Genomic DNA, 16,621 nt, shown 5'->3' with positions numbered 1-16,621 from the left:
TCCAACACTCTACTCAGCAAATTGGATGCAGTCTATCACAGTGCCATCCGTTTTGTCACCAAAGTCCCATATACAGCTTACCGATCATTGCACCTGTACACTGCCCGTCTGAAAATAGCCCATCCAACTACCTCATCCCCATATTGTTATTTATTTTTTTGTTCCTTTGCACCCCAGTATCTCTAATTGCACATTCATCTTCTGCACATCTATCACTCCAGTGTTTAATTGTTAAATTGTAATTATTTCACCACTATGGCCTATTTATTGCCTTACCTCCCTAATATTACTACATTTGCACACACTGTATATCAATTTTTCTATAGTGTTATTGACTGTACGTTTGTTTATCCCATGTGTAACTCTGTGTCTTTTGTGTCACACTGCTTTGCTTTATCTTGGCCAGGTCGCAGTTGTAAATGACAACTTGTTCTCAACTGGCCTACCTGGTTAAATAAAGAAGAAAAAAATAGATTTAATGACCTAAATGCTAATCAGATATCTCTAGGCTATGTCAATATGATTAACATTCTAGCAATGTATGCTTAGAAAATACAAATTGAAATGACTCTTGAATATGCTAAATGTAACAGTGTGTACAGAAATATAATCAATTCATAAAGTATACAGGGATACATTTATTTATTGGTTTGGTCGGTACTCATTACACTATTAAATGCAATTTACTAAATGTGTATTCCCAATTATCATCATCATCATCGTCATCATCATCATCATTACTGTTTTATAACAACAACATAGCGCTATCCTACTTCAAGCTGATGGTCCCCTGTAAATTTGCCAGAAAGGGGTTTAGATTTCTTGCACATGATTGGTCATGGATGACAGTTGGCACGTTCACGTTATTCTGCGCGTCCATTCTTCAGCGTCATTGTGGAGAGGAGGGAAGCGGTAAAAGTAACAACCAAGTCTGCATCGTATGCCTGCCTTTTCCCATTGCCAATGAATTGTCCTCGCATTCCTATGTCTTCCAGTTGACATACTGCACGCACGGCACACCAGTTCTGCAAAGAAACAGGATATTCGCAGGCTGTGTAATTTTCAGGTAAATCATCCAAGAACGATTTCTTATGTACTTATTTGTATTTTATTCGCCATACATTAACGGTCGATAAAGGGAGCGGGCATTTTTGCAGTATCTGTCCATGTTCCTGATATCATCGGGTTCTTGTCTTGAAGGAGACATTTCATTGACTATTAGCTATGTGATGATGAGAGCTTTGTCTTTATCGGAAACATCCTTGAAAGGATGTTGTGGGTGTCTTTGGGGGTGGCGATAAAGATGCTGAATCTCGGATGCACACAGAATACCCTCGAACATTTCTCACCGTCTGTAATTAAACGGTCTTTTGTATCCTTTATATATACGTTTTATCTTAAAATGACACTAAATGAAATATTTGTGTAACAACTCGGGCCTATTTTCGATTTAGAGCTTGGGTGCACGTTATCTTGCCACGGTGTGTGCTGCCTTCTCGGATCCCTGGCTATTGAATTCTCCAATGTCAATAAGCACTATCCTATAGCAGTCATCTTAGGCTACATATGATAATGAATACAGAAATCAATAATGTCTTTGTATCAGCTTTCATTTAAGCTAGACATTATGCATTTGTTAAAAATGTGGAATACTGAAGGAATTAATAATGACAGAAGACAAGAATAATAATGATGAGGATCACATCACTGTAATTACTACAATTTGTACTAAAATGAACCAGCCATAACATGTCGTTAATAGATCAATTCGTTGATCACCATTAACATTTCTACCATGTTAGCCTATGATTAAAAACAGACTAACAACTGATAGGTTATTTTAATGTGCATAGCCATGCAAAGGAGAGAGTTGCATTTGTTTTGTTTTGTGTGGATTCTTCTATAATGTATCCATGTTATAATGTTCTCCACTGTCCAATCTCTCTGCTTCAGCACCTGATCATTGCTGACTCTGTTCACCCTTCTGGATCATGGCACAGACCAACAGTGTGGGGCAGGGGTGCAATGGAGTAGCCGATGAATCGCCGAACATGATTGTATACAGAAAGGTAAGATGTGCAGAACAGTGGGAATTGGCCTGAAATGTTTCTTACAGAAGAAGTATGAAATGCATAACCATGGTAGCAAATGAAAGGGAACCGTGTGTATATTATGGGGAAATTATTAGACCAAAGGGAGAACACAACAGTTGACCTGACCAAGACTGAATCCAAACATTGCACTGTTGATTTTGTGTGCATTTTACATTTATTGTACTTTTTGTTGAATTTGTTGATATCTGAAAATATTCTGTATACATTCAGTAACAAGATAAGAATATTCCTGGAAAATATGGGGTAGGTGCAACAAGACAAAACAATTAAAAGGGTTTGTGTGAGAGGACTAACGAGAGGACTAACTGGTGTCTCCAAGTGAACACAGTTCCTAAGTAATTTCAATGCGCTTTTATGCCTTTAATGCCTCAAAGAAGAGTGTTCAACTATAAGGTTGAGCTCTCCTAGCTGTGCTGTTGAGGAACTAGAGGAAGCACACTTGAATTTGTTTTGTTTGGAACACAACACTGGATCCACACCATCAAACAATTACTGCTGTTGTTACGAAGTCCAAAAAACATCCATTATATATTGTAATCTGAATCTGGTGGGCATCATTTGAAAGCTTGTTCTATTGCCTAAATTATACAATTCAATATTGCAGTGTTAAGCATTCACAATGCAATTCAGGGAAACAAATCATAATTTCTGAATTGTTCGTCCGAATTGCTTTACAATAGACACACAGAGCAACCCATGTCATCTTGTAACTGTATATCAAACATAGTGATCATAAACATTGACACTCTGTATGACATGCATACACAACCCAACCAAACCCAGAAGCCAGCCACACCAATGTGTCGGAGGAAACACCGTGTACCTGGCAACCTTGGTTGGCGCGCACTGCGCCCGGCCCGCCACAGGAGTCGCTGGTGCACGATGAGACAAGGATATCCCTACCGGCCAACCCCTCCCTAACCCAGACGACACTAGGCCAATTGTGCGTCGCCCACGGACCTCCCGGTCACGGCCGGTTACGACAGAGCCTGGGCGCGAACCCAGAGTCTCTGGTGGCACAGCAGGCGCTGCAGTACAGCGCCCTTAACCACTGCGCCACCCGGGAGGTCTAAAGCTGTATTTATTATAATCCTCAACGTCTCCTCTTCGAAAATATATAGTCCTCTTAATTTACAGTATTTCCCTCACTCAGACAACAACAACATTTGCAAAAGTTGCCCAATTAGGAGAAGGGATAGGGGCAACTTCTTGTCGCACAAGGTGCTCAAGTTCAGAACGTCTGTCAGTCAAAACCCACACAGCACTGTGAGGCGCAGAGACAGGGCTCTGACGTCATGTATAGCTCGTTACTGTACAGCCACTGCATTCCAATATAGGTGTGTATCAGTGCCCACATCAGCCATTTTCAACCTGTATACGGGTACGAGTGCAAAGGGTTAAATTGGGTGAAAACCCATTCAACCTCAGTGCACTGTACTTTAGTAGTGACACCTTTATAGGTTGATACAAATTCAATGCTTAAGGCTACACATGTAGAACTAAAATACTTTGACTGTACTGGAATTATGTCCTTGATTTGGTGTTGTAGCGTGAGCTAGCTATGTGTGCTTCGAATGAGCGTGTGACAGGGGTGTCACCGGGTGCACAGTGGCAAATGACTGTCACCGGGTGCACAGTTGCAAACATGCATAGACAGGCACTTGTGCTTGCATGCCAACACACTCAGGTCACATGCTCTGGTTTGTTCTAGTTGCTCTGGTTCTATATGTATGACATTCAGCCATTTTGAACCAATTGAGTTACATATTTTGGAGCAAAAGAAAGGAAATTGCATTAGAATGTCTAGTATGTTGTCATTGCAGTATTTCTTTAGATTCAGCTGTGGAATCTAGTCCATCAATGCAACTCCCCCCTGAGAAAGATAAATGTATTGATGTTTTGTCAAGATATCTTCTTACTTCAAGCTTCAAAATAGCTTGAAAAACGTAATGTAAAGTAACGAGCCCTTTCCCAACAATGCAAAGTAAAGATTTTAGAAAAATTGGCACAAAAAAATACAAAAACTAACAGTAACACAACAAAAGAACAATAACGAGACTATATACATGTAGTATGTGCAGGGGTATGAGGTAATTGAGGTACTATGTACAGTGCCTTGCGAAAGTATTCGGCCCCCTTGAACTTTGCGACCTTTTGCCACATTTCAGGCTTCAAACATAAAGATATAAAACTGTATTTTTTTGTGAAGACTCAACAAGTGGGACACAATCATGAAGTGGAACAACATTTATTGGATATTTCAAACTATTTAAAAAAATAAAAAACTGAAAAATTAGGCATGCAAAATTATTCAGCCCCCTTAAGTTAATACTTTGTAGCACCACCTTTTGCTGCGATTACAGCTGTAAGTCGCTTGGGGTATGTCTCTATCAGTTTTGCACATCGAGAGACTGAATTTTTTTCCCATTCCTCCTTGCAAAACAGCTCGAGCTCAGTGAGGTTGGATGGAGAGCATTTGTGAACAGCAGTTTTCAGTTCTTTCCACAGATTCTCGATTGGATTCAGGTCTGGACTTTGACTTGGCCATTCTAACACCTGGATATGTTTATTTTTGAACCATTCCATTGTAGATTTTGCTTTATGTTTTGGATCATTGTCTTGTTGGAAGACAAATCTCCGTCCCAGTCTCAGGTCTTTTGCAGACTCCATCAGGTTTTCTTCCAGAATGGTCCTGTATTTGGCTCCATCCATCTTCCCATCAATTTTAACCATCTTCCCTGTCCCTGCTGAAGAAAAGCAGGCCCAAACCATGATGCTGCCACCACCATGTTTGACAGTGGGGATGGTGTGTTCAGGGTGATGAGCTGTGTTGCTTTTACGCCAAACATAAAGTTTTGCATTGTTGCCAAAAAGTTAAATTTTGGTTTCATCTGACCAGAGCACCTTCTTCAACATGTTTGGTGTGTCTCCCAGGTGGCTTGTGGCAAACTTTAAACAACACTTTTTATGGATATCTTTAAGAAATGGCTTTCTTCTTGCCACTCTTCCATAAAGGCCAGATTTGTGCAATATACGACTGATTGTTGTCCTATGGACAGAGTCTCCCACCTCAGCTGTAGATCTCTGCAGTTCATCCAGAGTGATCATGGGCCTCTTGGCTGCATCTCTGATCAGTCTTCTCCTTGTATGAGCTGAAAGTTTAGAGGGACGGCCAGGTCTTGGTAGATTTGCAGTGGTCTGATACTCCTTCCATTTCAATATTATTGCTTGCACAGTGCTCCTTGGGATGTTTAAAGCTTGGGAAATCTTTTTGTATCCAAATCCGGCTTTAAACTTCTTCACAACAGTATCTCGGACCTGCCTGGTGTGTTCCTTGTTCTTCATGATGCTCTCTGCGCTTTTGACGGACCTCTGAGACTATCACAGTGCAGGTGCATTTATACGGAGACTTGATTACACACAGGTGGATTGTATTTATCATCATTAGTCATTTAGGTCAACATTGGATCATTCAGAGATCCTCACTGAACTTCTGGAGAGAGTTTGCTGCACTGAAAGTAAAGGGGCTGAATAATTTTGCACGCCCAATTTTTCAGTTTTTGATTTGTTAAAAAAGTTTGAAATATCCAATAAATGTCGTTCCACTTCATGACTGTGTCCCACTTGTTGATTCTTCACAAAAAAATACAGTTTTATATCTTTATGTTTGAAGCCTGAAATGTGGCAAAAGGTCGCAAAGTTCAAGGGGGCCGAATACTTTCGCAAGGCACTGTACATGTAGGTAGTGGTAAAAGTGACTAGGCAATCAGGATAGATAATAAACAGAGTAGCTGCAGCGTATGTGAAGAGTGTGAAAGAGTGTCTATTTGTGAGTGTGTGTGTGTTTTGTGTGTGTGAGCATATGTAGTGTGTGGGAGTGTCAGTGTTGTATGTGTGAGTAAAGTCCAGTGAGTGTGCATAGAGCCGGTGCAAAGAGTCAGTGCAAATAGTCAGGGTAGCCATTTGAGTAACTGTTGAGCCGTCTTATGGCTTTGGGTTAGAATCTGTTCAAGAGTCTTTTGGTCCCAGACTTGGCACTCTGGTACCGCATGCTGTGGGTAACAAAGGGAACAGTCTATGACTTGTGTGTAGGGCTGACCCCAATTAGTCAACTGGTTGATTGTTTGGTCGTTAGGCTGTTGGTCGACCGAGATTGTTTTAGTCGAGCAGTAACAAATATACAGTTGAAATCGGATGTTTACATACACCTTAGCCAACTACATTTAAACTCAGTTTTTCACAATTCATGACATTTAATCCTAATAAAAAATCCCTGTTTTAGGTCAGTTGGGATCGCCACTTTATTTTAAGAATGTGAAATGTCAGAATAATAGTATCACATTCCCAGTGGGCCAAAAGTTTACATACACTCAATAAGTATTTGGTAGCATTGCCTTTAAATTGTTTTACTTGGGTCAAACGTTTTGGGTAGCCTTCCACAAGCTTCCCACAATACGTTGGGTGAATTTTGGCCCTTTCCTCCTGACAGACAGTGTAACTGAGTTAGGTTTGTAGGCCTCCTTGCTCGCACACACTTTTTCAGTTCTGCCCACAAATGTTCTATGGGATTGAGATCAGGGCTTTGTGATGGATACTCCAATAGCTTGACTTTGTTGTCCCTAAGCCATTTTGCCACAACGTTGGAAGTATGCTTGGGGTCATTGTCCATTTGGAAGACCCATTTGTGACTAAGCTTTAACTTCCTGACTAATGTCTTGAGATGTTGATTCAATATATCCACATCATTTTCCAACCTCATGATGCCATCTATTTTGTGAAGTACACCAGTCCCTCCTGCAGCAAAGCACCCCCACAACATGATGCTGCCACCCCCGTACTTCACGGTTCGGATGGTGTTCTTTGGCTTGCAAGCTTCCCCCTTTTTCCTCCAAACATAACGATGGTCATTATGGCCACATTTCTGTTTGACCACATTTCTCCAAAAAGTACAATCTTTGTCCCTATGTGCAGTTGCAAACAATAGTCTGGCTTTTTTTATGTTGGTTTGGAGCAGTGGCTTCTTCATTGCTGAGTGGCCTTTCAGTTTATGTCGATAAAGGACTCGTTTTTACTGTGGATATACTTTTGTACCTGTTTCTTCCAGCATCTTCACAAGGTCCTTTGCTATTGTTCTGGGATTGATTTGCACTTCTCGCACCTAAGTACGTTCATCTCTAGGAGACAGAACGCGTCTACTTCCTGAGCGGTATGATGGCTGAGTGGTCCCATTGTGTTTATACTTGCATACTATTGTTTGTACAGATGAACATGGTACCTTCAGGCGTTTGGAAATTGCTCCCAAGGATGAACCAGACTTGTGGAGGTCTACAATTTTTTTTCTGAGGTCTTGGCTGATATCTTTTGATTTCCCATGATGTCAAGCAAAGAGTTACTGAGTTTGAAGGTAGGCCTTGAAATACATCCACAGGTACACCTCCAATTGACTCAAATGATGTCAATTAGCCTATCAGAAGCTTCTAAAGCCATGAAATAATTTTCTGGAATTTTCCAAGCTGTTTAAAAGGGCAGTCAGTGTGTGTAAACTTCCGACCCACTGGAATTGTGATACAGTGAATGATAAGTTAAATAATCTATCTGTATTTGCGGCCTTCTCAGTGAACTAATCCATTGCGGAGACTAATAGCCAAAATGTGGTCAGAGGCTCAATATGGAGGGTGTGATGCAATTGCATAGCCTCCAGGGGCATGCAGAGGCCAAATCAAGCTCCATACTGCATCACCATGTGCCTCCCAAATGTTTAACAATGCAGAGGGCCCTGTATATCTCCGCATTGACATGATTGGTTGACGGTAGGTGGGGACGGTACATCCTGTAGAAAACACAAACTCACTTCCTTGACAACAGCTCTGTACTGCTCCACGAAGTGCAAGAAGTATGAATGCCCTGATTTCTGCTGTGGCTGTATCATCGAAAATGCTGGATGGCCAATGCAGATCGGATTGACCATGCGCCCAGATGCACAATGCACTTCTCTCCAGAATGCGCTCTCTCTCTCGCAAATGTGTGCACATTCATTGTTTCATAACTTCATTGTGTGAATTGTTTGTGTTTGATTGTTGGTGTATGTCAATTTCCCATTACAGTATCAGTAGTACATTTACCGTTAATTCCTATAATTTATCATTTACAATGTTTGTTACTTTGGTTATGGTAATTTCAGTTAATGCATTCAATATTATTATTATTGTAGTCTTCCCGTTATCATTGTGGACATTGTTGTGGACATTGTTTGCAGAGTTCACAACCTATGCTAAGCTTGTGAGAAACAAGTTTTAGTTTAAGTCCATTCCATTTTGGAGTTTTGTCAATTTAGTCACTGTCTTTTGTTTGGAGCGCTGTCAATGTTTAGTAAGGACATGGACACATAGAAGTAGGCCTATAGGCTCCCTGGCCTGCTCGCAAATATAGGCATATCAATGTGCCCATTTGGGGACCTGATAGTATTTCTGATTGGCTTAACGCACCACCACTAAATACCTGTGGAGCTTCTCAAAGTAAAATGTTTTCTTAACCTCAAACAGCAAGCAAACAGAGTCTGTTTTTACTTCCATTAAGAATTACAATAGTTCCTCAATGTATTTGAAAAATCTTTCCAGCTCTCTCCCTTTCGATAACCACTCAGCGTGAAAGGGAAAAATGTCATGCTCTGATCCAGTGGAAACGTCATAAAATAGGCCTACCTGATTACTTCTTATCTGTGTTTGACTTGGACTGAAATATAGAGTATTCGGAAAGTATTCAGACCCCTTGACATTTTCCACATTTTGTTACGTTACAGTCTTTTTCTAAAATTGATTAAATTAATTTTTCCCCTCATCAATCTACACACAATACCCCATAATGACAAAGCGAAAATAGGTTTTTAGAAATTTTTGAAAATGTAATACAATTTTTTAAAATTAAATATCTTATTTACATAAGTATACAAACCATTTGCTATGACACTCAAAATTGAGCTAAAGTGCATTCTGTTTCCATTGATCATCCTTGAGATGTTTCTACAACTTGATTGGCGTCAACTTGTGGTAAATTCAATTGATTGGAAATGATTTGGGAAGGCACACACCTGTCTATATAAGGTCCACAGTTGACAGTGCATGTCAGAGCAAAAACGAAGCAATGAGGTTGAAGGAATTGTCCGCAGAGCCCCGAAACAGGATTGTTTTGAGGCACAGATCTGGGGTAGGGAACCAAAAAATCTCTACAGCATTGAAGGTCCCCAAGAAAATGGTTGCTTCCATCCTTCTTAAATGGAAGAAGTTTGGAACCACCAAGACTCTTCCTAGAGTTGAGCCATATGGGGAGAATAGCCTTGGTCAGGGAACCTGATGGTCACTCACACAGAGCTCCAGAGTTCCTCTGTGAAGATGGGAGAACCTTCCAGAAGGACAACCATCTCTGCATCACTCCACCAATCAGGCCTTTATGGTACAGTGGCAAGACGGAAGTCACTCCTCAGTAAAAGGCATATGACATCTCCCTTGGAGTTTGCCAAAAGGCACCTAAAGGACTTTCAGAACATGAGAAACAAGATTCTCTGATTAAATTATTATAATTAAATTAAATTAAACTATTTGGCCTGAATGTCAAGCGTCACATCTGGAAGACACATGGCACCATCCCTACGGTGAAGCATGGTGGTGGCAGCATCATGCTGTGGGGATGTTTTTCAATGACAGGGACTGGGAGACTAGTCAGGATCGAGGGAAAGATGAATGGAGCAAAGTACAGAGAGGTCCTTGATGAAAACCTGCTCCAGAGCAGTCAGGACCTCAGACTGGGGCGAAGGTTCACCTTCCAACAGGACAATGACCCTAAGCACACAGCCAAGACAATGCAGGAGTGCTTTCGGGACAAGTCTCTAAATGTCCTTGAGTGGCCCAGCCAGTGCCCGGATTTGAACCCTATCAAACATCTCTGGAGAGACCTGAAAATAGCTGAGCAGCAACTCTCCCCATCCAACCTGACAGAGCTTGTGAGGATCTGCAGAGAAGAATGGGAGAAACCCCCAAATACTGGTGTGTCAAGCTTGTCGCGTCATACCCAAGAAGACTTCAGGCTGTCAAAGGTGCTTCAACAAAGTATTGAGTAAAGGGTCTGAATACTTACATGTAAATGTGATATTTCAGTTTTTTATTTTAATGACATTTGCAAAAATATCTAAACATCTGTTTTTGCTTTGTCATTATGAGGTATTGTGTTTAGATTGATGAGGTGATAAAAACTATTTAATAAATTTTAGAATAAGGCTGTAACATAACAAAATGTGGAAAAAGTCAAGGGGTCGTAATACTTCCCGAATGCACTGTACATACATATAAATACACTGCTCAAAAAAAATAAAGGGAACACTTAAACAACACAATGTAACTCCAAGTCAATCACACTTCTGTGAAATCAAACTGTCCACTTAGGAAGCAACACTGATTGACAATAAATTTCACATGCTGTTGTGCAAATTGAATAGACAACAGGTGGAAATTATAGGCAATTAGCAAGACACCCCCAACAAAGGAGTGGTTCTGCAGGTGGTGACCACAGACCACTTCTCCAGTTCCTATGCTTCCTGGCTGATGTTTTGGTCACTTTTGAATGCTGGTGGTGCTTTCACTCTAGTGGTAGCATGAGACGGAGTCTACAACCCACACAAGTGGCTCAGGTAGTGCAGCTCATCCAGGAAGGTACATCAATGCGAGCTGTGGCAAGAAGGTTTGCTGTGTCTGTCAGCGTAGTGTCCAGAGCATGGAGGCGCTACCAGGAGACAGGCCAGTACATCAGGAGACGTGGAGGAGGCCGTAGGAGGGCAACAACCCAGCAGCAGGACCGCTACCTCCGCCTTTGTGCAAGGAGGAGCAGGAGGAGCACTGCCAGAGCCCTGCAAAATGACCTCCAGCAGGTCACAAATGTGCATGTGTCTGCTCAAACGGTCAGAAACAGACTCCATGAGGGTGGTATGAAGGCCCGACGTCCACAGGTGGGGGTTGTGCTTACAGCCCAACACCGTGCAGGACGTTTGGAATTTGCCAGAGAACACCAAGATTGGCAAATTCACCACTGGCGCCCTGTGCTCTTCACAGATGAAAGCAGGTTCACACTGAGCACATGTGACAGACGTGACAGAGTCTGGAGACGCCGTGGAGAATGTTCTGCTGCCTGCAACATCCTCCAGCATGACCGGTTTGGCGGTCAGGTGTGGGGTGGCGTTTCTTTGGGGGGCCGCACAGCCCTCCATGTGCTCGCCAGAGGTAGCCTGACTGCCATTAGGTACCGAGATGAGATCCTCAGACCCCTTATGAGACCATATGCTGTTGCGGTTGGCCCTGGGTATCTCCTAATGCAAGACAATGCTAGACCTCATGTGGCTGGAGTGTGTCAGCAGTTCCTGCAAGAGGAAGGCGTTGATGCTATGGACTGGGCCGCCCGTTCCCCAGACCTGAATCCAATTGAGCACATCTGGGACATCATGTCTCGCTCCATCCACCAACGCCACGTTGCACCACAGACTGTCCAGGAGTTGGCGGATGCTTTAGTCCAGGTCTGGGAGGAGATCCCTCAGGAGACCATCCGCCACCTCATCAGGAGCATGCCCAGGCGTTGTAGGGAGGTCACGTATAGGGCACGTATAGGCCACACACACTACTGAGCCTCATTTTGACTTGTTTTAAGGACATTACATCAAAGTTGGATCAGCCTGAAGTGTGGTTTTCCACTTTAATTTTGAGTGTGACTCCAAATCCAGACCCCCATGGGTTGATAAATTTGATTTCCATTGATAATTTTTGTGTGATTTTGTTGTCAGCACATTCAACTATGTAAAGAAAAAAGTATTTAATAAAAATATTTCATTCATTCTTTTTAAAATATATTTTCCTTCATTATTTTCCACTAACCTCCCCACTCCTCCCCTAATTGGAGTAAACGAATGAACAACAACATTTAGGCTTCTTCTTCCAGCTTATACACACTATATACATTTTACGGAGACAATCTATTTTACAATAGTTATATTTTGTTTGTTTTTAGTCCTGTCCTTCCTCTACCCTCAACCTCTACTTATGGGTATTATTTATTCCATCTTAGAAACACTTCACTTTTGAAAACTGTCACTTCTGTGAGCTGTCAGTACAGAGGGCTCAGTCTGGTGTGTGGGTGAACCTTTATCATAAATAAACCAGATCTGAAGACATCTAAATTGTGGTGGCTGAACCTTATCCGCTGGCACTTATGGCTCTCTAGTGCCCGTTCTGCATGGTCCTCCTGGATCAGCTGTTTAGTATTTTTCAAAGTGTCTCCTTTCATGCTGTAGCTAGTGAAAAACAATGGTACAGTACTTTATATCCTCCTCCTACAGCTGCCTCCTACTCCACTGGAAGAGAATGGCATTCAACGTTGGACTGTTTGAAAAGTAGGGAAAACATTAAGGGTTAGAGGGTTGGGTTGGTATATTTCAACAGATTTGTTATTCTACATTTGTTTTAGCCAGAGTGTGGGAGGGACATTTTGTTACTTATTTGATTAAACAAAGGAAGCAGTTTGGAGAAACAGTATCAAAGACTCCCAGGCAGAAAATCATAGCATCCTCTAAGAGCATTCCTATTGATTTGTGGTCTTTTTGGCTACTCAATTACCAATATGATGTCTCTTCCTTCCTCCCACTATTGATCTCAAACCCTTTTTAATCACTTAATGATTGGTCATGGGATATAATAATGTAAAAATGCAATTCTACAAAATATTTCATCCTGTGCAGTTCTGGCCAATTGTTTAAGTACAAATCTCTGATCTCCTTTTTGTCTTTTTATATCAACATTTAGCCCACACACTTCAGGCTTCCACACATCTCATCCTCACGAATATGAAATTGAACCTTCATTTTCATCAGGGTAGAAAATTGGTATGGTAATGTGAATAAATGAGTAGCGTCTGTAAAATAAATGTCCAAGCAACCTCCTTACACTTGGCTTCGATATCAATGTATTATCAGATCTATTTCTGTTCTATGACTGTGATCTTTGCTGATCTCATATACTTTTCCATTCGGTCACTTCTTGACCACATGTGGCCACTGCACAGCCACAAAATACTGGATGACCCACATCTGAAGACATTTCTAAGAGAGCTAACTCAAATTAGAAAAGTACTGTGGAGTGTGTTTTGGTGAACTGATGACCCAAGTGCTTTCACATGGACATGTATTGGTAATTTGGCCCTCAATAGGAAGGAATATTTTCAAGTGGCTAAGATGCACTTACTTTCATGTGCAATGACTTTTATGAGTAAGCTTGGTTAGCTCTACAATGTTGTCAGAGATCCTCAAAGTTCAGAAAACCCAACTAGTCACTATTCTCATAATTCCTTACGTAATCCATTCCTTGCACAATATTTGCACAATCATGCCATTTCTCAGTTGTTTGAATTCCATTTTTCAAAATGTATTGTAGGCCATCGTCAAATTCCTTTCCTGCAAAGAGTTTCATGAGATATTGGTCTCTGCTCCCTAGGCATCAAATAAAGATACACTTTCTGATAGTGAATGGCGGTTTTACAGGGACTCCATTGAGAGTAACACTCCATATCCTCTCTCAGCTCTAGTTGTTTACCTCTAATGAAAATGGATGGAAAGGGGGTAGAGGTGCTGACCTGATTACTGGGGAGCTGTGGGCAACTTTTCCTTCACACACATATGAATAGCATGCACTGTGATTACCTGATTTATTGACAGTACTCTTGGGTGACACTGATGTTAATTTGTATAGAATATCCCACATGAAAAAAATACTACAGTTTACTATAGAATTCTGTAGTAAAATGCAGGATACTTATGGAAAAGGCCCATGGAGTTGGTGGAATCGCCCTTTAATTCATGGCAACTTACGCAGCTGGGCCAGAGCACTTTAATTAGGTCAGGTGGGAATGTCCAACAGATCTCAACTCATTAAAAGGAGGAAATCGCCACCGCCCAACCTTACGGCTTTCTCTCCCTTAACTCCTTCTAATCCAGACATTGTGTGCATCCAAGAATCAAGTAAATATACCACTTTGTGGTTAAATTAATTTCTGCCTCAGTCTCCTCCATTCTTCTCAGTCACCTGACCCGTGACCATCTGTTCACCTTCACTATTGTCAGTCATCTTACCTGTCTGGCTACACACACAGAGATCCCAATAATCTTTCAATACTGTAGAATACTATACTACACACTGTAGTATCCCTTGATAATGTCTACTACTTGCTATAGAATTGTGTAGTATATTGTAGAATACATAAAAATACTACATTATAAACTGGGTGGCTCGAGCCTTGAATGCTGATTGGGTGACAGCCGTGGTATATCAGACCATGGGTATTACAAACATGTATTTTTACTGCTCTAAATACGTTGGCAACCAGTTTATAATAGCAATAAGGCACCTCTGGGTTTGTGGTAGATGGCCAATATACCACGGCTAAGGGCTGTATAAGCACTCTGCATTGCGTCATGCATAAGAACAGCCCTTAACCGTGGTATATTGGCCCCATATTACCACACCCCCTCGGGCCTGATTGCTTATGTATACTACAGACCGCTAAAACACTACAGTAAATACTACAGTAATGTCCGCAAAAACACTACTGTAATTGCTACAGTATATTATACTACAGTATTTCATTTGCATATACCCTGCCCATTAGCCTCCCCCATATCTCAATTTGTGCCACCCATAAGTGTGAAACCTACAGTCGTGGCCAAAAGTACATCTGCTAATATGGCCTGCACGCACAGTGAGACGAAGACTTTTGGAGGATGGCCTGGTGTCAAGAAGGTCAGCAAAGAAGCCACTTCAGGGACAGACTGATATTCTGCAAAAGGTACAGGGATTGGACTGCTGAGGACTGGGGTAAAGTCATTTTCTCTGATGAATCCCCTTTCCGATTGTTTGGGGCATCCGGAAAAAGCTTGTCCGGAGAAGACAAGGTGAGCGCTACCATCAGTCCTGTGTCATGCCAACAGTAAAGCATCCTGAGACCATTCATATGTGGGGTTGCTTCTCAGCCAAGGGAGTGGACTCACTCACAATTTTGCCTAAGAACACAGCCATGGATAAAGAATGGTACCAACACATTCTCCGAGAGCAACTTCTCCCATCCATCCAGTAACAGTTTGGTGACGAACATGGCCTTTTCCAGTATGATGGAGCACCTTGCCATAAGGCAAAAGTGAAAACTAAGTGGCTCGGTGAACAAAACATTGATATTTTGGGTCCATGTCCAGGAAACTCCCCAGACCTTAATCCCATTGTGAACTTGTGGTCAAACCTCAAGAGGCGGGTGGACAAACAAAACCCCACAAATTCTGACACACTCCAAGCATTGATTATGCAAGAATGGGCTGCTATCAGTCAGGACGTGGCCCAGAAGTTAATTGACAGGATGCCAGGGCGTATTGCAGAGGTCTTGAAAAAGATGGGTCAACACTGCAAATATTGACTATTTGCATCAACTTCATGTAATTGTCAATTAAAGCCTTTGACACTTATGAAATGCTTGTAAATACTTCAGTATTCCATAGTAACATCTGACAAAAATATCTAGAGACACTGAAGCAGAAAACTTTGTGGATATTAATATTTGTGTCATTCTCAAAACTTTTGTGCCATGACTGTACATATCAAGTATTATAGACGTGACAATAGGTGTTAGTTAAAGTGAGTTTTTCCCCTCTTAATTTCTCTGTCAATACTACATATTACAGAACGGTTGAGAACCTAATTGGTCATCAGATAACTAGTGAGCAGATCGCGGCGTCTTCTTGCTGGAAGGATGGATAGATATGTTGCATTCTCCCATAGGGATTCTCTAAGAAGACATTTAATAAATTCCACAAAATTGTCAACAGTGACACCCAAATGACAGAGAATGATTACATATAAGAAGTGCCTTCCATTTGAATATCTGAGAATGGTGTTGTTGATGTAATAAAAAAATATTTTCTTTGAAAATTACATGTAGGATAACAGGCTAATATTACATTTTTGTTGAAGGAGAAAGAAAAGGATAGGTAGATCATAGTCTCATTCAAAGGGAGAATTGCTGCATGTCCTCAATGGAAATCTATATGTTCTATGTACCGAGCGGTGATGCAAAACTGAAACCTAGCCACACTCGTATCTAAGCAACAGTAGCTAGTGACACAAGGTTTTTAGCTAGATAGCCAACGTTATATCCCAAAAACATTGACGCTCAATATATTTTTGTTCTCAGCCATATCTAAGCCATATTCAAAATGTAATTCAAGCCAGTTCAAAGACTCTAACCCTAACCCTAACCCTACATTATTGAAATTGAATCTGTTTCGTTTGTTGACGTTGTAATGTTAGTTGATAGCTAGCTAGTATGCTAGCCATGCTCTTTTTTTATTTTTTATTTTTATTATGCACACAACAAATACAAAAAAACAAATATACAAACAAGAGTACATAAACCATAAACAGACATATCAAGATTAA

General features: G+C 41.2%; 1 protein-coding gene across 2 annotated transcripts in view; it reads left to right on the top strand.

The window, feature by feature from the left end:
- Nucleotides 1-668: 668 nt before the first annotated feature.
- LOC110502525 (regulator of G protein signaling 7) overlaps nt 669-16,621 on the top strand; it is a 118,168-nt gene continuing 102,215 nt past the window's right edge. The window contains exons 1-2 of one of the 2 annotated variants that reach the window (XM_021580599.3): nt 669-1,066; nt 1,954-2,069. In XM_021580599.3, the coding sequence (XP_021436274.1) occupies nt 1,992-2,069 (78 nt within the window). In that variant the 5' untranslated portion in view covers nt 669-1,066; nt 1,954-1,991. The remainder of the gene's footprint in view (nt 1,067-1,953; nt 2,070-16,621) is intronic. The other variant, XM_021580600.3, reaches the window with a different exon arrangement.

The sequence above is a fragment of the Oncorhynchus mykiss genome, chromosome 23 (genome assembly GCF_057628025.1).
Source record: "Oncorhynchus mykiss isolate SJ-2025 chromosome 23, ASM5762802v1, whole genome shotgun sequence".
Classification (NCBI taxonomy): Eukaryota; Metazoa; Chordata; class Actinopteri; order Salmoniformes; family Salmonidae; genus Oncorhynchus; species Oncorhynchus mykiss.
This window is presented reverse-complemented; position numbering and strand designations above follow the sequence as displayed.